The sequence below is a fragment of the Nomascus leucogenys genome, chromosome 5 (assembly GCF_006542625.1).
Source record: "Nomascus leucogenys isolate Asia chromosome 5, Asia_NLE_v1, whole genome shotgun sequence".
In the NCBI taxonomy this organism is placed as follows: Eukaryota; Metazoa; Chordata; class Mammalia; order Primates; family Hylobatidae; genus Nomascus; species Nomascus leucogenys.
Window position 1 is genome coordinate 51,056,199 of NC_044385.1, and position 27,683 is coordinate 51,083,881.

At 45.7% G+C, this 27,683-nt stretch overlaps 2 protein-coding genes across 3 annotated transcripts; one reads left to right on the forward strand and one right to left on the reverse strand.

The window, feature by feature from the left end:
• The first annotated feature begins 587 nt into the window (after positions 1-587).
• C5H1orf74 (chromosome 5 C1orf74 homolog) lies at positions 588-6,152 on the forward strand. The gene is made up of 2 exons (XM_003273014.3): positions 588-940; positions 1,639-6,152. Exon 2 carries the CDS (start codon positions 1,714-1,716, stop codon positions 2,521-2,523), a length of 810 nt encoding a protein of 269 aa, XP_003273062.1. The 5' UTR covers positions 588-940; positions 1,639-1,713; the 3' UTR covers positions 2,524-6,152.
• Positions 3,033-25,085, reverse strand: TRAF3IP3 (TRAF3 interacting protein 3). Of its 2 annotated transcripts, none has more exons than XM_003273009.4 (15): positions 24,741-25,085; positions 22,494-22,641; positions 22,285-22,342; positions 22,051-22,075; positions 21,753-21,782; positions 21,557-21,652; positions 12,301-12,372; positions 9,843-9,983; positions 9,596-9,733; positions 7,865-8,000; positions 7,181-7,243; positions 5,986-6,045; positions 4,754-4,890; positions 3,889-4,002; positions 3,033-3,291 (listed from the first exon to the last, which is right to left on the reverse strand). In XM_003273009.4, exons 1-15 carry the CDS (start codon positions 25,083-25,085, stop codon positions 3,199-3,201), a joined length of 1,656 nt encoding a protein of 551 aa, XP_003273057.2. In that variant the 3' UTR covers positions 3,033-3,198. The 2 variants fall into 2 exon arrangements, with proteins under 2 accessions (XP_003273057.2, XP_004088127.2); XM_004088079.3 differs by having other exon boundaries at positions 3,199-3,291; positions 24,801-25,085.
• Between the last annotated feature and the right edge of the window lie 2,598 nt (positions 25,086-27,683).

Sequence of the window (27,683 nt, forward strand, 5' to 3'; positions counted from 1 at the left end):
ATCGCTGGTAGTTAAAAAGGTGTTAACTCTTATGTGAAATAACACTTTTTCTTTGTAATGACCTGACTGGAAAGCCTCTGTGTCGTCACTTCTCATTTCTTATTTGAAATCGGCAAACTAGATTCAGCAGACGTGAACTTAAGCCCCATGAAAGTGGGGGTTTTGTCTGTTTTGCTCACTGCAATACCTCCAGGGCCTAGCAGCATGACTGGCACATATTTGTTCAAAGTGAATACTCACACCTTCACACCCTCCCTAGAGAGCTGTTCTTGTAGGCCTCTCAAATGTAGGATTTAGGGAAGTCCAGTTAAAAAAAGTTAAAACGTTTCAGCACCACCCACAGGTGAGGCTATTCTGCAAAATATATTGTCTTGAGGTATGTTTCGCCTGGACAAAACGTATTTCCGCAGACACAAATCAAAGGTGTTTATTAAGTGCTGTGTGCCCTGTTTCTGGATTCCCAGTCAAACACCAGACGTCATAACACAGGGAGGACGTTCGGCGAAGCAAAATGAGGGCAGCAGCGGGAAACCAGTTTCACCAGGTTCCGCCTTTTCTCGTTTACTTCCGCCCTTCCCCGTTCCTAAGCCGACAGGTGGGGCAGGGTTCCGTCTGGCCGGAAAGGGCAGGCCGCACGGTGGCCCAAACTTCCGGTGCGCAGCAAGGCGGCCCCGCTAGTGGTTCTAACGCGAGGCGCGCGAGCGGCTGGATGACGTCACGGAATGGGGGAAAAGAGGGCGGCACTCGAATGGGTGCGCATGCGCAAGAAGGTGCCTGCGGGACTGGAGCAGAGCGGGCTGCGAGGGTCTTCCCAGCGCAGGCGGGCTTTCGAGTGTTACTTGCGGCTGGGCGTGGGGGACTAGCTGCCTTTCTGGTAGCAGGCAGGAAGCCGCAAAAAGTTTCTGAGCCCGCGAACCTGTAGCGGACGTGGAAAAAGAACGTATGTGAGAGAGACTTATGCCTCATTTAGCAAATCACTATAATATGCTCTGGTGTGGGGTGTGTGGATCGGAGAAATCCCATCTTCCGAGGGTCCTTGATGTCGGACAGAAAGGGAAGGCGGGGCCAGCAGAAGTTAAAATACTACCCTTCTGTAGTTCTAGCGGATTTCATTCATTCATTTTTATGTGTCAGGGTGAGATGGTTGTTAGTCCACATTCTGGTGTATGTTAATCAAATTACTATTCTTATAACTATTCTCTGGCGGGAAGAGTAGGGGAGTTGTCAGTGGAAAGGATATATTTGGAACTTGGAGCTCTGTCCCAGAAGGGCTTTCGAGCGAAATGCTGTGAATTTTGCCAAACACTGCCCCGCCTCCGCCTCTGCCCCAAATTCCTTTTGGTTTGAACCAGAGAACGTAATTTGCAACAGGTAAAATTTAGAATAAAAGCCAGAGTGAATGTAAATCTAGCTATAAGGCTAGAAAAACACACGAATTTAAGATTGAGGGAGACCAAGTCAACTAGAAAAATCAAGCAGCACTGGTGATCCTATCTTGTTTGGGCTGGGTCACCATTTCAAAGCAGGGAGGGACAGAATAACCTTTGGAAGATACCTCGATTTAACGGGAAGGCTGTTGGCAGGTTTCCTGGTGTGTCACTGGCTGTTAATAATTCCCTGCTCCTGCTTTGTTTCTAGACCCCTCCTCAAGTGTCTGGCTGAAAGATGCCACCCAGGGAAGGGAACTCGGGCTAGCTAAGGAGGCCATTCTTGATGTTGCTTCTAGATCTCATGTCATCACCGAGCCCTCAGCTGCTGGTGGCAGCTGCTCAGCAGACCCTTGGGATGGGAAAGAGACGGAGTCCACCCCAAGCCATCTGCCTTCACTTAGCTGGAGAGGTGCTGGCTGTGGCCCGGGGACTGAAGCCAGCTGTGCTCTATGATTGCAACTGTGCAGGGGCATCAGAGCTCCAGAGCTATCTGGAGGAGCTGCAGGGGCTTGGCTTCCTGACCTTTGGACTTCACATCCTTGAGATTGGAGAAAACAGCCTGATTGTCAGTCCTGAGCGTGTATGTCAGCACTTGGAGCAGGTGCTGCTTGGTACCATAGCCTTTGTGGATGTTTCCAGCTGCCAGCCTCACCCTTCTGTCTGCTCCCTGGACCAGCTTCGGGACTTGAAGGCCCTCGTGGCTGAGATCATCACACATTTGCAGGGGCTGCAGAGGGACTTATCTCTAGCAGTCTCCCACAGCAGGCTCCATTCCTCAGACTGGAATCTCTGTACTGTATTTGGGATCCTTCTGGGCTATCCTGTCCCCTATACCTTTCACCTGAACCAGGGAGATGACAACTGCTTAGCTCTGACTCCACTACGAGTATTCACTGCCCGGATCTCATGGTTGCTAGGTCAACCCCCAATCCTGCTCTATTCCTTTAGTGTCCCAGAGAGTTTGTTCCCAGGCCTGAGGGACATTCTAAACACCTGGGAGAAGGACCTCAGAACCCGATTTAGGACTCAGAATGACTTTGCTGATCTCAGCGTCTCCTCTGAGATAGTCACACTGCCGGCTGTGGCCCTCTGACTTTAACTCTCCTCCCATATAGAAGGTACTCAGTAAATGATCATCTCTAGGTTGGGGATGGCAAATAATCATCTCAACTGCCAATTCCAAGTGTCTTGAGTACACTAAGGCACAATGCTGTAATCAGTTGGCCACAAATGCAAAGGGCATGTAAATAGGTAATGGTGGTGCTAGTGGCAAATTGGTAGATAGTACATACTTGCCATTTCTATACTAGGAGGTCCTCTTAGTGGAGATGTTTTCATTTTCACTGGATAAAAGATAGAAGGAAAGAGATGATAGAGGAAAAGCAGGGTGGTGGAAGACAAGCCAAACACTCTTGCATGGTAACCTTGTAAATATCCCTCCTCTATGTGGGTGCTGCCTGCTAGGAAAGTAGGGCTGGGGGCTTTTCTGCATGTTTATATGCCTCCAACTGAATTTGAGGAGAGTAGACCACCAGTATGCTTAAATATGTGATACTTGTTAATGTAATACACCATTCAGGAATAAACTGAGAGTTCTGAGGAACAATCTGGTCAGGTGAAGTTTATTCACAGTAGGTTAAGAAAATAACAAAAAGTCAGAAATCCTAAGTCAGTTGGAAAACCCAAGCTGTAATGTACCCAAACCTTCTGAATTTTTCATTGAGTTGCTTTCTTCTGATTTTCACCCAAGGCAGTTGTCACAAATTATTCAGATCATCAGGTTGTCTTTATTGGCCAGGAACACTGCCAGTGCTGCAGCAATCACCACCATCAGTACTGGGAGCCATCGCCCACATTGCCTCTGTAGGGGGACAGGGAGACAGAAGAAAGTGGCCATGAGTTCATTGGAAAAGATATAGGCAAAAAGCTTTCTTCTTCCTTCTCTAGCCCAGTGGAAAACCCTGGGTTGGTGGTGGAGAAAAAGCTTTTTACTCTGTCTCCCACTTTGTCACCTGTCTTGGGGTAAAACCACTTAACCAATGTTCTCTGGCCCAGGGAGCCATATCCATCAGGGACCAGATATATAAATACTGATATGAATAATGAAGGGTGGAAAATAACCCAGCAAAATTATATTCTTTCTTGGTATTCCCCAGTACTTTTGTGTCCTTCTGTTCTTGCCACCCTGTGTATCATCGGCTAAAAGAACACCCTTTCATACTTTAGCTAAGAGTAAGTCTTTCCTTCTGGCATTGAGAGTTCTGTGAAAGTTGGGCTTTGATGCACGAGCCAGTGTTTTTTTCAATGGTTGCCATGATGTCAGTATAGTATAAACCAAGCACAGTAGGACAGGATGGCCAGTCGTTGGCGTGGGCTGATACATTTTATCTGCAAAACTTGGTTAAAGAAGGAATCGTCCCATCATCCAGGGCTTTATGGGAAGGAGAGACCCTCTTACTCTGGGAGGCAGCTGCTGGCTCTGGTTCAGCTCTTCTCGGCAGTGCTGCAGCTTACGCAGGCAGGAGAGATACTCGTCACTGAGGTTGTCTAACTCTGAATGCAGTTCTCTACACTGGGGAGAACATCACCAAAGTCATCACTGTCACCTCTGTCTAGGATGGAATCTAGAAGTCTAGAGCCCAGGCAGGGGAGACTGCCCTTTGTAAGTTTCACTCATTTGGAATTTTTACCACCATCTTCCCTTCCCAACCATTCTCAGGGATTTGTTTGTCTTTTGACTGTCTCACATTGTCAGGAATGTGTTCATTTAAATGATTGACAGTAGTGCATATTATAATATTACATTTTATACATTTAAGTTCTTTCATATGACTTTACGTGCAAGTGCTTTGCAAATGAGAGACACTGAAAAATGATGTTCTTATAGAACAAACGACCTAGAAGTGACCTTAGTACAAGTTTCTTTCCCAGGAGCTAGTTGCATATCAATACTTCTGGGAATGTGTATGTTTGTGAGTATGTACAAAGGAAGAGTTTTACTCTTTAAAGGACATATAAAGACTTAAGATACTCAATGTGGGACGACATATTGAGAAGTTAATATTTTTATTAAATGTGTTTGAGTTTTGGTCGACTTTCTAAAAGGTAACCATTTAATAAAACCTTGAATAGGAGTTGGTATAAATAAGGAAGGGAAAAGATTGACAAGTCAGCCCAAAAGCACAGACACTTTATGTAGGCAAATGAATGTCTGTGGTTATCCATTCACAACTTAAACTTTGAAATCCCTGCTCTTTGGCTGCCTCCCAGGTTTCTCTGCTATCCTGCAAATGAGCCCTTACTATCTCAGGTCACCCTCTCACCTCCTTTTCCTTGGCCTGGAGCTGCAAAGTCTTCTTTTGCAGCTGGTCTCTGAGATCCCAGTCTTTCTCCTTCCCTGTACCCTCAGGCTCCACTTCGTTAGGGAAGGACTTTGGACTCCACACGGGCAAAGCCTGATCTAAAAAAGCAGCCAGATTCTTGGTGACGGTGAGGCCCACACCTCTGAGGAAGGGCCCTGAGGGTGAGACCACTAGGAGTGGGGAGAGGGGAGGGAACTTGGGAGGGCGTGCTCTTGGTTAGACTGATGGCATTCTCTGACATAAAGGTTAACTTCCAGTAGGCCCCTGCTAAGCTTGGACAGACAGCTGGAATCTGAGCTCCTTGAGGGCAAGATTGGCATCTTTTCTTTGTATCCCCAGTCTTATCTAGTGCTAGATAGTTTCAGTGAATACTTACTAATGTAATGTCATTGGTTGTATGTCATATTCTTCCTAGTTTGTCAAATAAGTTTGGTGGATGCTTTAATATAATCCCTTTTCCCTGATGTCCTCATTTGAAAGTTGTGAAGATGGCAGTCATATCCTAAAATTTATCTTCATATGGTTAAAGATGGTTTTTTAGCCACCCTGCAGTCTTAGTCTTGGTGAAAAGAGCATGGACTAGGAGTCAGAAGTTTTGGATTGTTGTTGTAGCTGTGTTGTTAGTTTGTGTCACCACAGACTTTCATGTTCTTATCTATACTATGTGGGCATAAAAATTTCTGCCTTATCTATTATATTATGCCCAATGATTGTGAGGAGAAAACAAAAGGTCGTGTGTAGTGGACAGGTGAGGAGCTATTGCCCCTCTGTATACACAGTGAATTCTCAGGAAACACGGACAGTAGACTCTCTAGGGCTAAGAGTGAGTTGACTCTGGCATGCTATGTGGTTTGGGGCTGGGGAGTTGGATGTGATTTGGAAAATCAAGTGTGTAAAAATTGACATGAAATCCTGAGTTCAAAATAAATTTATTGAAATGTTCAACACAGACATGTGCTTTCAGAGAGAATAGAAACCCTTTTTCACAGTTTATATACCTCAGGATAGAAGGCTAACTGGTTGAAGTGTCCTCAGAGCCAATGATCAGTCCTTAAAAGGCTCCCACACATCCCAGACTTAACAGACTCCCAGAACTGGCTGGGACTCCAGGAGGTCATGCAGTCCATCCCGCTGCCTTTAGGCAGGTAAGGGAAGAGCAATATCTTAGAATTTGTGGTAATAAATTTGCTGACCTTTCTTTGTTAAGAGTTTCTCCTGTTCTTGAAGCTGTAAGGATTGATTCTGAAGCAAACCTGTTGGAAAACACAAGGAACTTGTCTATGCTAGCATATTCACTACAAAGAGTTTTCTTTTCAGAACTTTGCTTAGAACCTTGGTTATTAAATATGTTCCCATCTGCTATGTGCTGAATTTTGTCCCCCAGAATATATATGTTGAAGTCCTAACCCTCAGAACCTTAAATTATGACCTTATTTGGAGATAGGTTCTTTAAAAGATAATCAAGTGAAAATGAGGTCATTCAGGTGGGCCCCAATCTAATATCAGTGGTGTCCTTATAAGAAGGGGAAATATGGACACAGATATGTTCAAGGGAAAGACAATGTGAAGAGACACAGAGAGAAGACGGCCATCTACAAAGCCAAGGAAAGAGCCCTGGAATAGATCTTTCCCTAAACGCCCTCAGAAGGAAACAACCCTGCTGACATCTTGGATTTCTAGTCTCCAGAACCGTGAGACAATACATTTCTGTTCTTCAAGGCACCCAGTCTGTGGTACTTTGCTATGCATCCTTATATCTCCCCCTACCATGTCTCTATCTTCAAGTCTTTGCTTGAAGATTTTCCCTTTTCCCTGTGGTTGCTTTACTCTCTTAATAATCATTGCTGTTTGCATGAAGCTTCTCTATCAGGTGTCAGAGGTTAAAGTGGTGGGCAACCAGCAGCCGTATTAATTGAGTCAGGTTCTCCAGCTTTTCAGAAACTGCTTTTCTTCTGAGAAGTCCCTTTTCCTCTTTGGGCCCAATGTGTAGTTTTGAAGTAGATTGAGGCACGTATAGTGTATGCTTATTTTCTAAACCACCTCTAGTGACAGGTCTATGTGACACATTCATGTACATAAATTAGAATATATAAAATAAGAACTGCTTTAGGAAACCCAGTACTTAAAAAAAATCTGCAATTCTAGGGGAAATGTAAGTGGTGTCATTGGCATGGAAGGAGAAAAGTAGAAAAAAAAGAACAGAGGCTAATACATAATTTATGGAGAGCTATGTAAATGACCTCACTTCACAAGAAGAGGGTCTGAAAATGCACAGAGTTAGAGCATATGCCAAAGACTGGTCCCTTAGTCCCCACTCTGGGTGCCTTTTGTGGGCCAGGAGCCCCAGGAAAACCCTGTGGACTTTCAGAATCTGGAAAGTGAACTTACTCTGCAACTGATGTACTCTGGTCACCAGGGTGAGTTTCTCCGCCTCAGACCTTTTTAGTTGATCTGGAAATGCAATAATGCAAGCCAAAATAAAGGAACCCAAGACTTAATGAACTCAGTACTTAAGGATGGAAATTAGTAATAGATGCTGTCTTGTCGCGGCCTTTAACGTGTCTGTTGGAAGTTGCTCTATCTTCGTGTCCCAGTTCTGAAGAGGTAAACCAGAAGCCAAGTACCTCAGGTTTTGTGCATCAACAATGTTGGGTTGCATTGAGGCGTGTGTTCACACACTGTCTAGTCTTCTCTATCAGCGGACACAGAGGGTGTGACTGAGAGACTTTCTCTATGCCTTGTGTTTCAACTGACCTTTCCCTTTCAAATTAGGACTGTGGCCTTGACATATGTGACTGATGTGGGAGCAGCTGTGATCTGGCCCAGAGGGATGGGCTAAAAAAGAGAGCTCAGACAACAAGATACTCTATCTAGTACAGTGAAATTAATTTTCAGTTTTGGATGATTAAAACAGTCCTGCCTCTCCCTCAAGGTAAAATGAGATTATAAAGCCAATCAACCAATCAAGCAAACAAATAAAAGGCTGAAGCCTTTCTCTTAACTCAGTTTCTTTTTTCTTAGCTCATTTGGCCATGGCTGCCATGCGCCCAAGGCCTCCAAGGAGAAGAGTACCTTGTAGGTCCTGGGTATCCAAGCTGCACAGGTCTCTGTCCCCTTGCAGGCATTCAATCTTGGCCTGCAGTTCCTGGTGCTCATTTTCCAAAAATCGCAGGGCCTGGTTCATCTGTAAGTCCCTGCTATCTGCTCCCTGTAAGGAGGAGGAGGGGCCAATATAGAAGGAGGTCAGTGTTGGGGTGGAGGTTGGGGGGCAGGTACCATGGAAGAGGAAAATATAGAAAATTCTGGAATTTTAGAGATAGAAGGAATGTTAGGGAGATGAGAAAATAGAGAAGTCTTTCTTTTTTCCTATTCTTCCCATTGCATTGTTCCTCGCATTTATAATGGCAGATTAGACTTTTGATATTCACAAGGAACTCGTGTCTTTTATTTATTTATTTTTTAGAGACGGGGTCTCACTTTGTCACCCAGACTGGGGTGCAGTGGTGCCATCATAGCTCATTGCAGCCTCGACCTCTTGGGCTCAAGCAATCCTCCCACCTTAGCCTTCTGAGTAGCAGGGACTGGGCGTGTGCCAGTAGTTTTGAAGTGGACTGAGGCATGTGTAGTGTAAGTTTATTTTCTAAACCGTCTCTAGTGACAGGTCTAAGTGACACATTCATGTACATAAATTAGAATATATAAAATAAGAATTGCTTTAGGAAACCCAGTACTTTAAAAAATCTGCCATTCTAGGGGAAATGTAAGTGGTTGTCATTGGTGTGGAACTCATGTCTTGACACTTGGGTAAATCACCAAATTAAGGAATACGAAGTCATTAGTTTTCTAGATGTTTTCATTTTCTCTTTTTTTCTTCTTCTGGCAGTATCAATTTTTTTTTGGTTAGGGTCTTTTTTTTTCCACAAAGATTCAAAGTTAAAAAACGCCCCACAAAAATCTTCATAGGAGTTGCCTTATAGGTGATGGGAAGAAGAGAACAAGTGACCACCACGCAGAGTGACCAGCTGGGTTCACTCCTTTGATAAGACTCACATACTCTGTCTCTTATCAAGTGGGCTGTTCTGAGCCCTGCTTCAGGAAAATTACAAAGATCAGCTTTTGAGATGGATCCTTAAAATTCCAAACCAGGTAAATAAATCTATGCAAAATAATAGCTAATATTTACTGAGTGCTTTTATGTGCCAGGCATTGTGCTAAGTGCTTTACATGGATTGTCTTACGTAATACTCAGAACCACCTTATGATGTAGGTACCATTATCCTCATTTTAGAGATGGGGAAACTGAGGCTTAGGACAGCTTGAAGATGATGGAACCCTTGAGGATGCCAAGAGTTTAATTATAATTGCTAAATGTAATTGCTTAAAAAACACATTGGCAGAAAGTGTTATTACTCACCTGTAAATAAATTAGTGACATTCTTTCTGTGCCAACAGTGGGCAATTTTGAACTGGATGCTTTTTTGGGATGGAGTTTGGAGAGTGGGTTGGGATATGACATTAGTAGGCTGATGAATATTCCAGCCAGTTCTTTTCATTTGGGTGGTCATGGTGTCATTCCAATGAACGCTTAGTTCATTTGCATGAGCAATACAGACATCCTTGCTAAACTCAAAACTAGATTTCAGAGCCAAAACAGTGAATTTGGTACAAAGTAGGTGGTGACCAAGGAACTGAAAGCCAGATGCTGTCAGCTGCCTTTGGAGTCCCTAATCCAGAACAGCTTCTTTCATCACCACCCCTCCTCCCCATACCCTGTCTTCCCTCCCCACCCCCAGTGCCTGGTACCTGCAGTTTGGACTGAAGCACGTGGAGCTGGCTCTCCAGCTCCCTGTGCTGGGTCCCAAGGGTCCTCCAGTCCTCCTTCAGAGCCTCATACTGGCTCCTCCACTCTTCACACTTCTGCTCTGCCAGGGCCAGGGATCGCTGAGGGAAATCAGAGAGGAGAGGGTTCCAGGGAGTTGTGCAGCTGGCTCCCTTGTTCCCCAGGCTGCCTGGAGTCCCCAGCCCCATGGTCTCTGTGGCATCCCCATACCTGTGTGCTCTGTAGTTGCTGCTCTGCATTCATTTTCTCCTCCAGCACTTTCTGTAGTGACTCCTTGGCCTTCTGCTCATAGCTGTTTTTCTGGTCTTCCATCTCCAGTAGTACTTTTTTCATTCCCCAAGGGGAGTATTTCTGTAAATTTGATGCAATTCAACAAATACACATTGAGCTTCTGTGTGCCAAATCCTGAGCTGGGATACAGAAATGAAAAGAAGTTGGTTCTTCCCCCAGGCAGAGATACCAGTAATCTAGTGAGCCATTTCTTTTAGGGTAGAGCTAGCAAGGAGAGTCCATCAGGCAATGAGAGATGAGTGGGGGGCATAATAAACAGTGCCCTAGGCTTGCTGGGCGTTGTATCTGAGGCCTTCCACAAGCTCTTGAAATCCAACATGTCTAAACAGGACTCATCTTTCTAAACATGTTCTTTTTTCTTGGAGTTCCTATCTCAGTGACCAGAATCATCATCCATCCAGGCTTTTCCAAACCCTAAACCAGGGAGTCAATCTTCATTTTCTCTCTCACTTCCTCCCAGTAATCAGTTGGTCATTGAGCCTTGACAATTTCCTTAACAGCTCATATCTGTCTCATCTCTATCCCTACTGCTGCTTCCTTAGTTCAGGCTCTAGTAGTAGTGTTATGTGGATGAATGCAACAGCCTCCCTTTCTTCAAATCTTGCCTCCCTTCAGTCCCTTTTCAGTCCTGCATTTACAGGGTTCTTTCTAAAATGCAAATCTGATCTTGCCACTTCCTGCATAAATCTCTCCATGGATTCTCAGCATCCTAAGAATCACATCCAAACTCCTTGTCATGGCTCCACTTACACACCTAGACTTTCATCCCATGCTACTTCCACCTAAGCTGAGATGTTTGCAGATCCCCCAGCACTCTGTTTTTTGGGGCTCTGCCTTTACCCATATAGCTTCTTCTGCCTACAGCTGGTTAACTTCTACTCATACTCAAGATTCAGTCCAGTATCATCAGTTCTGATAAACTGACCAACTATCCGCATCCCACAATGTCTTATGGATTAGGTAGCTTTTCTTAGTGTTCATAGTGTTCGCGTAGTATCCCCTGTATGCCTCTATTATTCCACTCTATTGACTCATCTGTCTTTCATACTGGATTGTAAACTCCTTTAGGGAGGGAGCATACTGCCGCTGCTTTAAAAAAAAATCATTGTAGCGTCTCTACAATGCCTAATGAACTTAATGTTTTAAAATTAATACATTTGCATTATAAAATTCCTCCTGGCTGCAGGATTAAGGAGACACAAGCACAGCTTTACTAATTCACTGGGGGTCTTGCCTTCTCCCTTTCTTTCATCTTTATGCCCTGTGATTTCGGAGAAGGCAGGCAGATTTTACTGTCAATTCTGGATTACCCACTGTGTAAGCAGTAGACCAGATGACAAAAATTTAGGGATCAATATGAAATCATTTCCATTTAGCTTTGGAATTGTCTGAAATTTTGGATTTAAATTTGAGTGCGTCTTACAGTTTTGGAACTTTCATTAAAAACCAGATCCAGGAATTAACCTGGTTGAGGTCATATGTAGGGGATGTCCCAGTTATTGGACATCCAATGACCATCCATGCTGGGCACTGGTTATGTGTTATTCCCTATTGAATAGACTGGCATTCTGGATTATATATTAGTCTCCTGTGAACTTGGTTGGCATTATTTAGTCCTGACAAAGCAAGTTGTACTGAAAAAATGAAAGTCGTAGACCAAGAAACTTATAGACTCCATAAACTCTCTTCCCCTGTAAGACACCATCAGTGTGGCCAGGACTGTCTTCTCTCTCTAACTCCAGATGGGAGAATTCTGCCTGTTTCACCCCATTCTCTTATTTGACATCTTCCCACCTGTCATGTATCCATCACTTCTCAAATGTGAAAGCTGACTTCTTTCTATCTCTTGTAAACCAAGATTAGGCCAATCAAGATTACTAATGCTGGAAAATGGTGTTACAGAAGAGCCAAGTAAAAGAGCTTTTACATTCTTCCAGGGGTTGCTAGAAAAAACAGAAAAAAGTTGCCCATGGAATGAAAATAATTTTCTAAGACTTCATTATAACATTTAACTCATCTGTTCAAAGATTAGGATGTGTAAATGTCTGTCTGGGTGGTGTGAATCTTTACCAAGGGCCTTTCCCTACACTGTCAGGTATTCTCAAGGTTCCCCTGGAGCTGACAAAGTGGTTAGTGCTGGGATTCCTCCAGGGTGCAAAGAGAAGGATACTGGGAGAAAGGGAGAGGAAGAAGGATGAAGACAGTGATCTAGTGAATTAGAAACTAAAGTGTAAATGGCCAAGCCAGAACTGGGTAAGTAGGAATGGGTGTGTTATTCTCCATCTGGTGGCATTTCTTGAAAGTAAGATTGAGGTTCAAGCATTCTTCTCATTTAATTCTAGATTCCCGAGATGGAAGTATCCTTCAGAATGCTTACCTGGGTACAGGTGTACAGCTGGTTTTCTAAGGATCTCAGTTTCCCCTTCAGTTTGTCTTCATTAAGCTGTCCCTGGAGCAAATGGGATGAGTTAATGAGCTTGGGCCAAAATCTAGTCTGCAAAGAGTTTGACTCTATATTCCCATCCTACTGCCCAGCACATGGTTGGTGCTCAAACAGTGAACTCTTTCAGGAGGCAGGCAGGAGGAAAGATGACAAAGGATGCTGGATAGAAGAGGATCTTCTCCTGTTTCTCTGGACTAGGACAAGAAAGAATCAGACTGGCCTCAAGTCCTCTTTTTACCTCGCTTTTTATCAAATGGCTCAGGGTAGCATAGCAGGGGGCCCTGGAAGGAAAGCTTTTAAGCTACGCTTTCGCTCACTATCTCCCTCCCCTGTCTAGGCACTTCTGCACTCCTCACCTCTTCTCAGTCTTGTACATTGACTTTTCCCTGTAAAATGTAGGCCAGTGAGGCTAACCCAGTCTCCCCTCCCGGGAGAATGTTTATTCCCTCCCTTGCCCCCGGTTATGAGCTCATTTGTATCTCCTCAACATTCCTATGTTGAAGTCCTAAGCCCCAAGTGCTCCAGAATGTGACCATATTTGGAGACAAGGTCTTTAAAGATGTAGTTAAGTTAAAATGAGGCCATTAAGCTGGGCCCTAATCCAATATGATGGATGTCCTTATTAAAAGAGATCAGGGCACTGCGGGAAGGCCATGTGGAGACACAGACAGAGATGACAATCTGTAAGCCAGGGAGAGAGACCACAGGAGAAACGAACTCTGGTGACACCTTGATCTCAGATTTAAGCCTCCAGAACTGTGAGAAAATAAGTTTCTGTTTTTGAAGTTCCCCTGACTGTGGTACTTTGTCATAGCAGCCCTAGGAGATTAATACACTCCCCTCCCTGCCACACACACCTCCACATGCACACGTACACTTCCACCTGCACACATACACCTCCACCTGCATACACACACCTCCACATGCACACGCACACCTCCATGTGCACACACACACCTTCACATGCACACACCTCCACATGCACACGTACACTTCCACCTGCACACATACACCTCCACCTGCATACACGTACCTCCACTTGCACACACACACGTTCACATGCACACGCACACCTCCATGTGCACACACACACCTTCACATGCACACCTCCATATGCACACATATACCTCCACCTGCACACACCTTCACATGCACACGCACACCCCCATATGCACACATACACCTCCATCTGCACACACACCTTCACATGCACACGCACACCTCCACATGCACACACACACCTCCATATACACACACACCTCCACCTGCACACACACACCTTCACATGCACATGCACACTTCCACCTGCACACACACCCCTCCACCTACACACACACACCTTCACATGCACACTTCTACCTGCACACACACCCCTCCAGCTGCACACGCACACCTCCACATGCACAGATACACCTCCACATGCACACACACCTTCACATGCACACGCACACCTCCATATGCACACACACACCTCTGCCTGCACACACACACCTTCACATGCACATGCACACCTCCACATGCACACACACACACCTCTACATGCACAGATACACCTTCACATGCACACAACCTTCACATGCACGCACACACATCCATATGCACACGCACACTTCCACATGCATGCACACTTCCACCTGCACACGCATACCTCCACCTGCACACCACACCTGCACATGCACACACACACCTCCACATGCACACGCACATCTCCACATGCACACGCACATCTCCACATGCACACACACACCTCCACCTGCACCCACACCTCCACGTGCACATGCACAACTTCATGTGCACACACACACCTCCATATACACACACCTCCCCCTGCACACACACCTTCACCTGCACACGCACACCTCCACATGCACACACACACCTTCACATGCACACGCACACCTCCATATACACACACCCCCTATGCACACACACACCTCCGTATACACACACACCTCCATATGCACACACACACCTTCACATGCACATGCACACCTCCACTGCACACACACCCCTTCACATGCACATGCACACCTCCACCTGCACACACACACCTCCAGCTGCACACATGCCTCCACATGCACAGATACACCTCCACATGCACACACATTCTACCTGGACACACACACCTCCACACGCACACACGCACTTCCAAATGTACACACACACCTCCACCTGCACACACACACCTCCACATGCACATGCACAGTTCCACCTGGACACACACACTTCCATCTCCACACACACACCTCCAGCTGCATACGTACATTTCCACATGCACACGTACATACTAGACTCAAGGTGAGAACTTTAAGAAAGCAAGAAACGGAGAGATATTAAAGCAGAGTGAGGGCGGCAGGGGGTGTAAGGGAGCTTCCCAGAAAGTCACGTTCTATTTATTCATAAGCTGGGGCTGTCTAATGGTATTTTGGACATTCCAAGAAAGATGCTAATCTCAAGGGCGAGAGGGGAGCAAGGCCGGCATGAAGAGCCAGTCTCTGTTTCTGTTTTTCAGTATTTCAGCTGATTAGCTACAGCTTCCCTGCCACTTTTTTGTCCCCTCCCTTTGTAGACTTGCCCCTTTTGCCCAGGTAGGGGTTTTGTTCTTCCAGCCTGGAGTTTTGTGTAGGGTGTATATGTGTAGGGGAGGGGGCCGGGGAGCCATCAATGAGAGCAAGTTTTCCAGAGAAAGGGCAGTGACCGGTTTTCCTATCCTTTCTCTGGCTTTTTCCAACCAGGCTAAGTGGGACGCTTGTGAGGTCTTGAAATTCCACCTCTCTTTAAGCCCGAGACGCCATGGGCCCTCTCAGCCAGATGGCCTGGACGTTTCCATCTCTTATAACATTTCCGGTCTGTAACGGTCTGGGGGTATAGGAGGGGGCTCAGCTTTGAGGTCCGCCTCCCTCAGTGAGTTTCAGGGTGCCTGGGGGAGGCAGGAAGTGGTATCTCGCAGCTCCTGTTTTGATCTTGTTTGGCTTATTCTTCTAACCATGGGAGCCAGGGGGTGCCCCCACCCCTTCAGCTTCCTGTGTTACTCAGCTGGGGCTTGCAAAAGCAAAAAGCGTTGCCAAAAATAATTTTTTAAAGTGCCTCCTGCTATTAATGTTTTTCCTAACGTCTCATGTGAGGGAGAGCAGAGAGTCAGGGGTTTGGCATCTACAATAAGCACAGGGCTTTGGGACCGATGGAAGATACGGACAAAGACTTCTACTGTTTGAGCTTTGAAGTAACTGGTAAAACGGCTGCATTCCGCTGTGGCCTGTTCATTGTCAAATCCACAGGTCCTGAAATCAGCTGGCTCTACACCTACCTCCTCTGGTTCACATCTTCCAGCTCCACACATTTGCCTTTGCCCAAACTCTTTCTATGCAGAATGCAATCAAACCTACCAAGTTTAAGGTTTATCTTGCTATATTTTGGGAAGAAAACAGGCCTAAGGCAATATTCTTAAAATGTTCCCAGTCTCCTACCCTTTTGGGGTATCTCCTCTCTCCCCATTCCATAGTATGGCTTTAATCCAATATTTTGCCTCTTTCAACTGTTTTTGTATTGGCCCAACCCCAGATTACTTTTCCATTCGTGTTGCAACGGAAGACAATTTACGATAGCCCCTTCAGTGGGGATGAAGGGCCACCCAAGTCCGGAGCTTGAACGAAACCTCTTTCCACAGCTCTGCTTTTCTGGACTCCCCAAAACATCACAAAAGTCGCAGCCAAGTTGTTGCAAATCGGGCATGTAGTTTCCTGGTCTGAGCCCCAGGCTCCCCACACTGAAGCCCAGTGTTACAGTATCTGGGAAGAAGCACTTTTTACAGGCCTACTGCTGACATTCTAGGCAGTTTGACCCCGGGAAGCGAGGGCTCAGAGGGCATATAACCCCCAGTGAAGAGAGGAGCAAGGTGGAGGCCATACACACCTGGTGCCGGTCTGAGGTCTTCAGCTCCTGCTTCTGCGTGGTTTTCCCCTGCCTCTGATCTGCTCTCCAGAAACACCACCACCTCACCACAGAAGCACCAGCCCACAGCTCATCTCTCTGCTCTAGTAGAGGTTGCTTAGGGCTTCAGCCAATCCCCGCTGCGCTGTCATCTCAAGATCTTAATTCCAGGATGCAGATCTTCAAACCCAAGGCTGCCCTGCTCTCGTTTTTGTATTGCACAATATTGAAAGCTTGCTTTCTCTGCTAGTAGAGGTGTTTCTGCCCTGAAGGTTGGACCCTCCTCAGGAGTCTCAATAGTGCCCCAGGGCCTATGGTATCCAAAAGGCCCAGAGATATCTGGAGGTGAAGCCAGCGGAGGGAGCTGATCCTTGGGATTCTAATAGGGAGTTTGTGGTAAGTTCTCAGCATGTGAATTTGGAAATTCAAATTTATGAAGGTCAAATGGCAAAAATAAAGGTCTGAACCAGTTCTGGCCACTTTCTTCCAATTATTTTTCCCAGATACCACAGTTTGGGGCTATACTTTTATTGGAGTTGAGGCTTTCATGGAAGAGATAGAGTTGAATTGCCTTATTTTAGGGGAAACAATAGCTGTTAACTGAAAAAGTCTGAGACTGTTTTTCTTTAAAATTGGAAGCTAGGTGGTTGGTGGGGAGGAGGGACGAAGAAGAGAAGGGTGAGGATTGGGAGGGGTGAGAAGAAGGGAGGGAGAAAACCACAACCAAGGGAACTTCTGCTCTTGGGCTGGAGCATGGGGTGAAACTCCTCCTTGGAGACAAACCCAGAAATGTCTCTTAATATATCCCCCCTCATTCCCACAAAGCTTGCTTTGATTCAAGCTCTGGTTGTGTCTTATCTGGGATATTACAAGAGTTTCAACTCCCCCAACCCCCGCTTGGAGCCAGGGTTCTTATTGCTACAAGTTAGAGAATCCTTGAACCCTCCCCCCTCTTTTTTTTTTTCAAGACAGGGTCTTGCTCTGTTACCCCATGCAGGAGTACAGTGGTGCAGCCTGGACCTTCTGGGCTCAAGCGATCCTCCTGCCTCAGCCTCCCAAGTAGCTGAGACTATAGGTGTGTACCACCATGCATGGCTAATTTTTTTTATTTTTAGTAGAGATGAGGTCTCACTATGTTGCCCAGGCTGGTCTTGATCACTCAAGTGATCCTTCTGCCTTGGCCCCCCAAAGTGTTGAGATTACAGGTGTGAGACACTGCATCCAGTTGGAAGTTAGAGAACCTTTTAAGACACAGATCTGATCATTCACAAGTCATTTCCTCAGATAGTAATTGCATACCTTCTAAGGATGAGCCAGACATTGCTAAGTGTAGGACTTTAAACCTCAGTAAAGCATAGTTCCATTCCTACTCAGCTTATTACCAATAGCAGTGTTTCTCAAGCTGGGTAGCATGCATTCTAAAGGATCTCTGATTTTATATATATACATATATTGGTTTCCTTTAAAAATGGGTCCATGCATTATTCAAGTTTGAGATACCTTGTTCAACAGAAAAAGTTTAAGACTCATAATTCTAAAGACCTGTCTGAGATCCTTTCTTTGGCACTACTCTGGCATACCTTCATTTCAGCCATACTCTGCTATACCCAATTCTTTGCCATACATAGGCCTGTAATCATTCCAATTCCTTTACCTTAAACATTCTTCTACTTTCTGCTTTTTCCCTTCATTATCACTCTTGCTTCTCTACTGGTTAGCTCCTACTCATCCTTCAAGATTCAGCCAAAATGGTTTCTTTCCTTTATTTTTATTTTTTGAGACATAGTCTTGCTGTGTCACCCAGGCTGGAGTGCAGTGGCACAATCTCAGCTCACTGCAACCTCCACCTCCCGGTTCAAGCAATTCTTGTGTCTCAGCCTCCCGAGTAGCTGGGACTTCAGGCATGCACTATCACTCTCAGCTAATTTTTGTATTTTTAGTAGAGACAGGTTTTCGCCATGTTGGCCAGGCTGGTCTTGAACTCCTGGCCTCAAGTGGTCCACCCGCCTTGGCCTCCCAAAGTGCTGGGATTATAGGCATCAGCTGCCATGCCTGGCCAGGTTTCCTTCCCTTAAAGACTTCCCTATTCCACCTTAGGTGGAATAATTGCTGCCTTCTTTCTCTTTTTCTTGCATCATGCTGTATGCACTGCTGCAATAGCCTTATTATACTGTTTTGGTGTTATTTATTGCATGTCTCTGTCTTCATGGCTGGACTGTGAGCTCCTCAAGAGTTAGGACTGTAATGCTGTTTGTCCCTGTAGCACAAGGCCCAGCACAGAGTTGGAACTTATCAAATGACTGTCAAACAAATGAGTGAGATGATCTCAATTTAGTTCAGGACCAGAAACCACCTCACATGCACAGCTGTCTGCCCCAAGTTCCTACTCTGTCAAGGAAAATGACCTAACAATCAGGATCTCTGACCATAGACTGAAAAATCCAGGTACAATGCCTGACGTGAGGAGCAGGGCTGAGCTTAGGAAGTCCTCTTTACATCACTGCAACTTCTCAGTTTTGTTCCATACTCTCCCATCATCTTTCTTTCTCTGCTCAAGCCATCTTCAAGGTAGGGTGAGATGTCACACAGGCCGGTGAGGTTGTGTGCTCCATCTCTTTCCACCTGGTGCTTTATGCTTTGGTGGTGTCAAGCTGCTTGTAGCTCGTACTAATACATGAATTTATAGTATATACTAATTTACAGGTTTCAACATGGGGATTCTGAGGAACCTTGGGAATCCCCAAGACCCTTTTAAGGGATCAGCAAAGTCTTACTTTTTGTAATGACATATTTGTGTGAGACTGGATTTTTCTTTATGTTTAAACCAATAGATTGAAAACAGAAGCAAATATGAGAATCTAGCTGTCTTTTTTTCAGCCAGACATTAAAAATATTTGCAAAAGTGTAAAGCAATGACCCTCCTGTCACTAATTTTGTTTTTGAAAATATAGTTCTTTTTCGAGACAGTTTCGCTCCCGTCACCCAGGCTGGAATGCAGTGGTGCAATCTTGGCTCACTGCAACCTCCACCCCTGGGGCTCAAGAGATTCTCCTGCCTCAGCTTCCTGAGTTGCTAAGACTACAGGTGCATGCCAATGTACCTGGCTAATTTTTTGTATTTTTAGTAGAGACGAGGTTTTGCCATGTTGCCCAGGCTGGTCTTGAACTCCTGAGCTCAAGTGATCCACCTGCCTTGGCCTCCCAAAGTCTGGGATTACAGGTGTGAGCCACCGTGCCCAGACCGTTTTTCTTAAAACATGTAATTTAGGTTAGCATGAAATATTTTACTATCATTATTTTAAAATTAATAATTCTTTCTCAATTTCTGTCTTAATTTCTTTCTTTCTTTCTTTCTTTCTTTCTTTTTTTTTTTTTTGTGAGAGGGAGTCCTGCTCTGTCACCTAGGCTGGAGTGCAGTGGCACGATCTTGGCTCACTGCAACCTCCACCTCCTGGGCTCAAGCAATTCTTGTGGCCCAGCCTCTGGAGTAGCTGAGATTACAGGTGTGCACCACCATGCCTGGCTAATTTTTTTTTTTTTTGAGACGGAGTCTTACTCTGTTGCCCAGGCTGTAGTGCAGTGGTGCAATCTCGGCTCACTGCAAGCTCCGCCTCCCGGGTTCACGCCATTCTCCTGCCTCAGCCTCTCCGAGTAGCTGGGACTACAGGCGCCCGCCACCACGCCCGGCTAATTTTTTTGTATTTTTTAGTAGAGACGGGGTTTCACCGTGGTCTTGATCTCCTGACCTCGTGATCCGCCCGCTTCAGCCTCCCAAAGTGCTGGGATTACAAGCGTGAGCCACCGCGCCCGGCATGCCTGGCTAATTTTTGTATTTTTAGTACAGACAGGGTTTTGCCATGTTGGCCGGGCTGGTCTCTAACTCCTGACCTCAGGTGATCTTCCTGCATTGGCCTTCCAAAGTGCTGGGATTTACAGGCATGACGCACGGTGCCTGGCCGACTGTTTTAATTTCTCATATGGTAAATATAAACATTTCTTGTATATTTTCAATAATTTAAAAAGTATAAAGCAATCCTGAAATAAAAAAATTGGAGAACCATTTTACTAGACTGTGTCATGCCTTTAGATTTTTTTTTTTTTCTTTGAGATGGAGTCTCGCTCTTTTGCCCAGGCTGGAGTGCAATGAGGTGATCTCAGCTCACTGCAACCTCTGCCTTCTTGGTTCAAGTGATTCTCCTGCCTCAGCCTCCCGAGTAGCTGGGATTACAGGCATGTGCAACCACACCCAGCTAATATTTTTGTATTTTTAGTAGAGACGGGGTTTCGCCATGTTGGCCAGGCTGGTCTTGAACTCCTGACCTCAAGTGGTCCATCCACCTCGGGCTCCCAAAGTGCTGGGATTACAGGTGTGAGCCACCACGCCCGGACTTGCCTTTAGACCTTTGCCTGTACCCCAACTAAAATACTATTCCTGCTTCCATATTTTCCCGGCAAATGCTTATATAAGTATTCCCCTGGCTCTTTTCTTCTCTGGAGTCTCACTCCTTCTTGTATTTTCCTATATCTTGAAAACATTTCTTTTATTTTTCATGTTTTTATATTGTTTAGTCATGTGTCTTTCTTACAAAACCATGAGCCTTCTCAAAGCAAGAACCCTATCTAAATAATCTCATTATTTCTAGTGCTAGTCCAGTGTTCTGTATAGAGGACATAATCTATGAATATTGCACATTGAATGGACTAAAATCAAAGGCCTGAATTTAGTTCCAGATCTGCCACTAACTAGCTGTGTGACTTTTGGCAAGTTACTTGACCCCTATGAAACTCAGTTTCTTCATGGGCAAAATAAGAGTATTAGACCAGATTGTCTCTAAGGTCCCTTCCCAGTCTGATATTTTTATTCGGACTGAGTGGGTACATGGCATGCTGGTTTGGATAAATATCAGTGTGAATCCCATACAAAAATATTTGACATTTACCATATTCAGTAATATAAACTATATTGGGATCTTCCTTCATTCCTTCCAACAAATTAAAAAATGGGAATTCTTGCCACTTTTGGTTCTGGGTCTTCCTTGGATATGTGGCACCATGACCCTCAGGTGATGACCCATATATTTATTGTGACCTGTTTGACTTCTAGGTCTGAGCACCATCCCCCTCATCTTCTGCCTCTTCCCAGCTCACTTTTCAGTAGTTAGAAAACCCCTTCTCTTACTGCGATGATGTGGAAAGAAAAATAAGATGGGAACACATAGAAGCCCATGAGCTTTGTTAAAAAAAAAATTTAATTCCCTTACCTTCCAAGAGCTGTCAGAGGCCTGAATCAGAGTGGACAGTAGGTCTTGGAGAATCACCATTTTCTGTTTTAGGACCAGCTCCCTTTGTAGGGCCTCCTGGGGTGCAGGCACAAAGTGCAATAGGGTAAGATTAACCTGGAGGATCAGGCAGTAGGTGGATGGAGGAACTGAGGGGGAAGGGTCACATGCCACTTACTTTGAGGTAATCAGAAAGCTGGATGATTTCCTGGAGAGAAAGAACAAGGGTTCAAAATGTCTGTAAGTCCCCTGAAACCCTGGGACATAGAACCAGAGCCTGGGTTGGTTTGTGTAGAGAAAACCTCTTCTGCTTTGGCTCTGACAGGGTCCCTTTAGTCCCCACGTCTATGCTCAGTACCCCCTTGCCATCCAGGAAGAAGATGCCCCTCCATCCCAGCCAAGTTTTTCATGGAATTCCAGAATGTCAGAGCTTAATACTTTCTGATTCGACCCCTTCAAAGTGAATATGTGCTTACCTTATCCAGAACTGCGACTCCATAACTGGAAAGAGAAGAAATTAAAAATAATGATAATGGACCAAAGAATCAAGTCAGGAGGCAGTGGGTTGATTCCTTCTGAAATCCCTTCTGAAGAGCCAGTAGGGTGGGGAAGGGCTTCCTCTTTCTTAATTAAGGTGGACATGGAAATTCATTGTGTTCTCTCTAGAGAGGAATGGATGGGATGTGAGAGGGTTAGGGTCAGGAACTCACTTGGTTTGCTGACTGGCATCGTTCTTAATTGTTGGTCCTTCTGCCTTTGTCTGAGTACCTATGAGATGGAGGATAAGTTGATTTAGAACTTACGGGGAGGAAGTGAGGGAAGTGGGGGAGGGACAGGGACTCTCCATTGCCAGTGAGCTGGGACAGCTGTCTCAGGATTCTCTGCGGGCCCTGTGGAGTGAGGGAGGCTCTGCTCTTACCACGGTGGTGTTTGGGTGGCTTCTTAATAGGAGCGTCCTGTGGAGGAAGGCCCCCAGCCTGTGAGGAGAGGTGGTCAGTCGGATCCCTGCAGATGCCTGAGGGAGGAGGATGCTGGGCTGGAAAGACTTCAGAGCTGGTGCCTGTCACCTGGAAGGCAAGTGGGGAATGCTGAAAACCACTGCCTGGAGCCACTTGAAAGATTCTCCTGATGATTTCAGAAGGAAAAACCAACCATCATGTTTGTTATGGATTGAGTGTTTATTGTCCCCCCGCCCAAATTTGTGTGTTGAAATCCTAACTCCCAATGTGATAGTATTAGGAGGTGGAGCCTTTGAGAAATAATTAGGTCAGAGTGGGGAGCCCTCAGGAATGGGATTAGTGCCATTATTCGAAGAGACACGAGAGAGCTTGCTTTCTCTCTCTGCTCTCTGCCCTTGTGAGGACACAATGGGAAGAAGGCCATCTGCACAGTGGGAAGAGTGCTCTCATCAGACACCAGATCTGCAGGATCTGTGGTCTTAGACCTCGACTCCAGAATTGTAAGAAACAAATTTCTGTTATTTAAGCCACCCAGTCTGTAGTAATTCATTACAGGATGAAGACAATGTTTCAAATCCACAAAACCAAAGTAGCCCACTCAAGCTTTCAGAGCCACACAGGCTTCTCCTGCTCCTGATATCCTTGTCCTGACTGGCAGAAATGGTCCTCCTCAGGCCACGCATATGTGGAGCTGTACTTTTCTCCAGGTTTTCTCTCTAGAATCTCTAGTTGTTTTTTTTTCTCTCTCTACCTTGTTTGGTTTTGGCCACTTGCATAGCCAACATGGTATGTGGAAAGAGAACTGGTCTGAGTGGGGAGTGAAGGGATCTGGGTTCAGATCCCATCTTTTCTAGGTCTCAGTCTTCTGTCTGTGTAGTGAGGAGTTTGGCATAGATAATCCGTAAGGTTCCTTCCATATTCAAAGGAAAGCTTCCTTCCTCTTAGTAACAGCTAGAAAATCATTGAGGTTTTGTGTGAAGACTAGGTAAAGTGGGGAGTTGTGGGAAGGTTTTTTGCTTTAGTATACAGTTCGTTTTCTTTTGCAACTGGGCTCTAGGATCATTTCTCTGAACAGCATCTCCTATTGAGCATAACAGATCCACTAGTTAAGAAGCCCTGATGGAGTACCCACTCTCGGTAGGGAACAATGCCAAGCATTACCCTGGAACATAGTGGACACGTCCCTGCTGTCAACATGCTCACAACCTCAGTAGGAAGATGGTTTGCTGGCCAAGGTCATCTCAGCATACCCTGGTTTTTGCCAACGTTGTTCCTTTCCAGGCCAGACTAATGGGCCCTCTAAGGGTTACACAATCTTAGAAGATTTTAACCTCACAAGGCCCATAGACAGCAGAGGTGGCCTGGAGAAGCCAGGGAAGGCTTCTTGGACCAGATGAGGCTATAGCCAAGTGATTTAATAGAATTGGAATGTCACAAGAGAAAGTGAGAAGACTGGGCACAACAGCCTTGCAGAAGAAAAGAGGACAGATATGTCTGTGTGTGTGTCAAGAAGACTGGCCTGTGTACTTGGCATATAATAAGCTTTCAGTAAATATTTGATGACTGATGGATAAATGAATGCTATAAGATAGCTGTAGAAGATATGTGTATATTGCCTAAATTTGAATTGATATAGGCATTAGCTTTGGAATTATTTTTATTTATTTTATTTTTAAGTTTTTTAGAGATAGGGTCTCCCTCTGTTGCCCAGGCTGGAGTGCAATGGTGTGATCATAGCTTATTGCAGCTTCAAACTCCTGGGTTCAAGTAATCCTCCCATCTTTGCCTCCTGATTGGTTAGGACTACAGGTGTGCACCACCATGCCTGGCTAGTTTGTAAAGTTTTTGATAGAGACAGGGTCTTGTCTCTATCAAAAGGCTGGTCTCGACCTCCTGGCCTCAAGTGATCCTCCTGCCTGGCCTCCCAAAGTGCTGGGATTACAGGTATGAGCCAACATGCCCAGCCTGGAATTGCTTTTAAAAATTATTTTTTCTCTCTTACAAGTCAAGTGCAGAACAAAAAGAGCTAAACAAACGAAAACACAACAGCAAAAATCTCTGAATAAGTAGCTGTTGGCAACTTTACTGTATGACTGAGGAAGAAGGACTTAATTTAGATCACTTTTTAGTGACCTTGAGCCCACCCACCCTCCTTGTCCAGAGAGGGTCCCAGAGCACAGAGCAGTATGTCCCTTGACACGGCCCACCTGCTCTCTGGGAGAAGAGATCCTGCTGGCACAAGACAAGGGTTCCTTGAGGACAGTCACCTGTCCTGGCTGCCTGGAGGGCCCTTGCTCCCTGGCCTGGGGATGCTGCACTTTGCCCTTCTCCTCTAGCTCCAGGTTCCTCCTCCTGAAGAACTGCTGCAGTCGAGCTCTCTGGAGCTGCTCTCTTTGCTGGATCCTCAGCGTCTTCCCCACCTGGCGGCAAGTGGTCACATTGGGACGGCAGCGGCGGCTTTCGCGGGTCTCTTGCCTGCGCTCACACTTGGCCTCATAGCTCTCGGCCCACCGGGCCAAGCCAGGGGAGGGCCTGGGGTCTGGGCTGATCATGATGACCTCCAAGCACCTGTTGCGCTTGGCTTCCAGTTCCTGGAATAGATGCCTGGATCTGCCAAATGCCAAGAGGGAGGAGAAGGGGAGGGGTCAGAAGATGGGCAGAAAAATGACTATCTCCCTAGACCAGGGGGCAGAAATAGCACAGAGTTCCATCCATGTGGGTTGAAAACTGAGGACATGGTGGTATCAAACTGGGAGTCAGGACTCTTGGGCTCAGTCTCTAATGAACTAATACAATCTTATAAAAGTGAATTCCTGCTTTTCTCTAGCCGACGTTTCCCCTTTGTAAAGTAAAAGGGTCTCTATGGCTGCCACTTACTCCTTGACTGAACATCTTACCATGCCTCTAAGTCAGGGGAACATGAGGAATAATTGATTAAAATCATAATGAGCTTATAGCCTCTTGGATGGCAGGTGTGTGTTCATTTTCCAGACTTCTAGAGAAGCAGCTAAGTTGAGCCAATCTGCCCTCTTATTCCCCAGTTGAAAAGGAAAGTCAGTATCTTTACTGCTCTCTTGGTCCAAGCTGTTACTAACATAGTTGAGTGACACTTCTCAAGGATCTGGAGGGCTAACCACACCCCCCTCAGGTGGTGACCAGTCCTGTGACCAGCACCCATTGCTCTCTTCTAGACTTTAAGCAACTAGCTTGTGAGCCTGGACCTGGCATGGTTTAGGAGGGAAACCCTACCCTAATTCCTCCAACCTGCTGTCCTGACAATGGTCCATGGGCCCCCCACTCCAAGCTCAGGACTGGGCTCTGTCTCTCAGGTGCAGATCAAGTCCAATCAGTATTGACTGAGCATCTGCCACATGCCTAGTGCTGGCCAAAACCCATTTCAGAGCATCTGGCTCCAATACTCTTGGGGCTGAGGGTTCCATTTCTTTAGGATTACCTCCCTGTCAGGGCTAATTCTGGTGCCAAGTCTGCTTTCCTTAGCCCAGACACAGATTGTGCCATCCAAACCCACAAGCACATGAATTATATCTCAATAAGGCTGTTGCAAACAGAAAAGAAACAAAACAAAAACAGTAATCAGAAGTTTCCAGGGAGCCAGGCTTGGTGTAGGGGCCACAGGATGTACCTCTGCATGGCCTTACCTGATATCACATAGCGCCCAGACCTGAATCCCCTTTTCCTTCTCTGTGCCTTTCTCTTTCCTACTCTTCCCCACCTACCTTCTGTAGTTTATCCTCCTAGAACCCTCTGGTCACTTTGCTGAGTTGGACTGGATTTGGATGAGCTGGATCCTGAGCATTGGAAATTCTGTGCCCTGCCTCCTCTGATCACTGGAGTCAGATCAGGGACTGATGAAGGAAGAGGGACTCCCCCTCACAGCTGTTGCTGCTGCTTCTCTTCCTCCCACGACCTCATTACCCACCACCCTGGGAGGAGGGTATCTCAGCTTCACCAACCAGCAGGCATTTGCTAGCTCTAACCCCTTGGGGTTTATTTATAGGCCAAACAGACTCAACAGGTAGCAGACTCTCTGCCCCTTTACTGGGACTTTGCTATCCTGGCTCAGTCTGGAATTCTCTGCAGGATTCTTGTTTTCTCTCTGATCCTACCACTCATTCCCCAGGGTCATGGGTGGGACAGTCTTCTTCCCTGAGAGGAGTTTTGTGTGGTCAAGCCCTGGACACTCAAATGCCTGACTCTTGAGGGTTGGAGGGGCATACTCTGGTGTCACGCAGCATTGATTCCAAGCAGAAATGTGAAGTTGTTAATGTTTGTCCTCTACATACCCATTCTGAATGGCTCTCTTTGTTTTTCCTTAATTCTTCTTGGATAAGGGTGGGAGTGGGCATAGGGGGTGGTCCCTTGACTTCCTCCCTGCCACTTTCTTTATTTAAAGACTTTAAAAAAAGGGTCTGAGAGACCCATGTCTATTGTTATAAATGACTGGATGGTGGAGACCCAGGATTATGTGCATGTGAACTCCATGTCTAGAACCTACATTCACAGCATCCCTGAGCCACAGCCCCTGGCTATTCTGCCATGGATTGCAGTGGAGAGCCCTGGCTCTTGGAGTCACACTGTGTGGACTCATGTTCTGGCTCTGTCACCTACAACCTGTGTGTGTGTTTTACATAAGCTATTAAACATCTCTAAGCCCCAGTCTCCTCATTTATAAAATGGGGCTAGGACCTGCCTTGTAGGTTATAAGGATTAAATGACAAAATGCAGGCCATGCACCTGGTATGGAGCACACAATAAATGTTACCTTTTAATAATAAAGACATAAAGTATTCTTATTAGGTTGGTGCAAAAGTAATTGTGAATATTTTCCTTGTTATGCTAATGTTGGATATTGAAGACTTGGTGCTGTAAGACAATGGCTCCAAGCTAAACTAGCACGTCCAGGACCAAGAATGCCTTCTCTCATCCTCTCAACCCTCTCTCTTTGACAGAGTATATTGTTTACCAGATTGAGGGGATGCTGGCCCCATGCTGAAGTCACATTTACTTCTGACCTCTGGGTTTGGACTCTGATCTCTGGGTTCCTCTGACCTCTGGGTTTGGGCTATAAGGAGAAAGGGCTTCTCTGTGGTCTGGACATAATCGCCATCCCAATTACACCAAGCAGAAAG

Bases quoted from the DNA above. Each gene is read 5' to 3' on its own strand.
- C5H1orf74 (XM_003273014.3), top strand. From the start codon at position 1,714: ATGTTGCTTCTAGATCTCATGTCATCACCGAGCCCTCAGCTGCTGGTG.
- TRAF3IP3 (XM_003273009.4), bottom strand. From the start codon at position 25,085: ATGATCAGCCCAGACCCCAGGCCCTCCCCTGGCTTGGCCCGGTGGGCC. The intron at 4,003-4,753 runs GTGAGAGGGTGA...TGTTCTCCCCAG, and splicing joins TCCAGGCCAAGGAAAAGGAG to TGTAGAGAACTGCATTCAGA. The intron at 3,292-3,888 runs GTAAGAGGGTCT...GTCCCCCTACAG, and splicing joins GCCAGCAGCTGCCTCCCAGA to AGGCAATGTGGGCGATGGCT.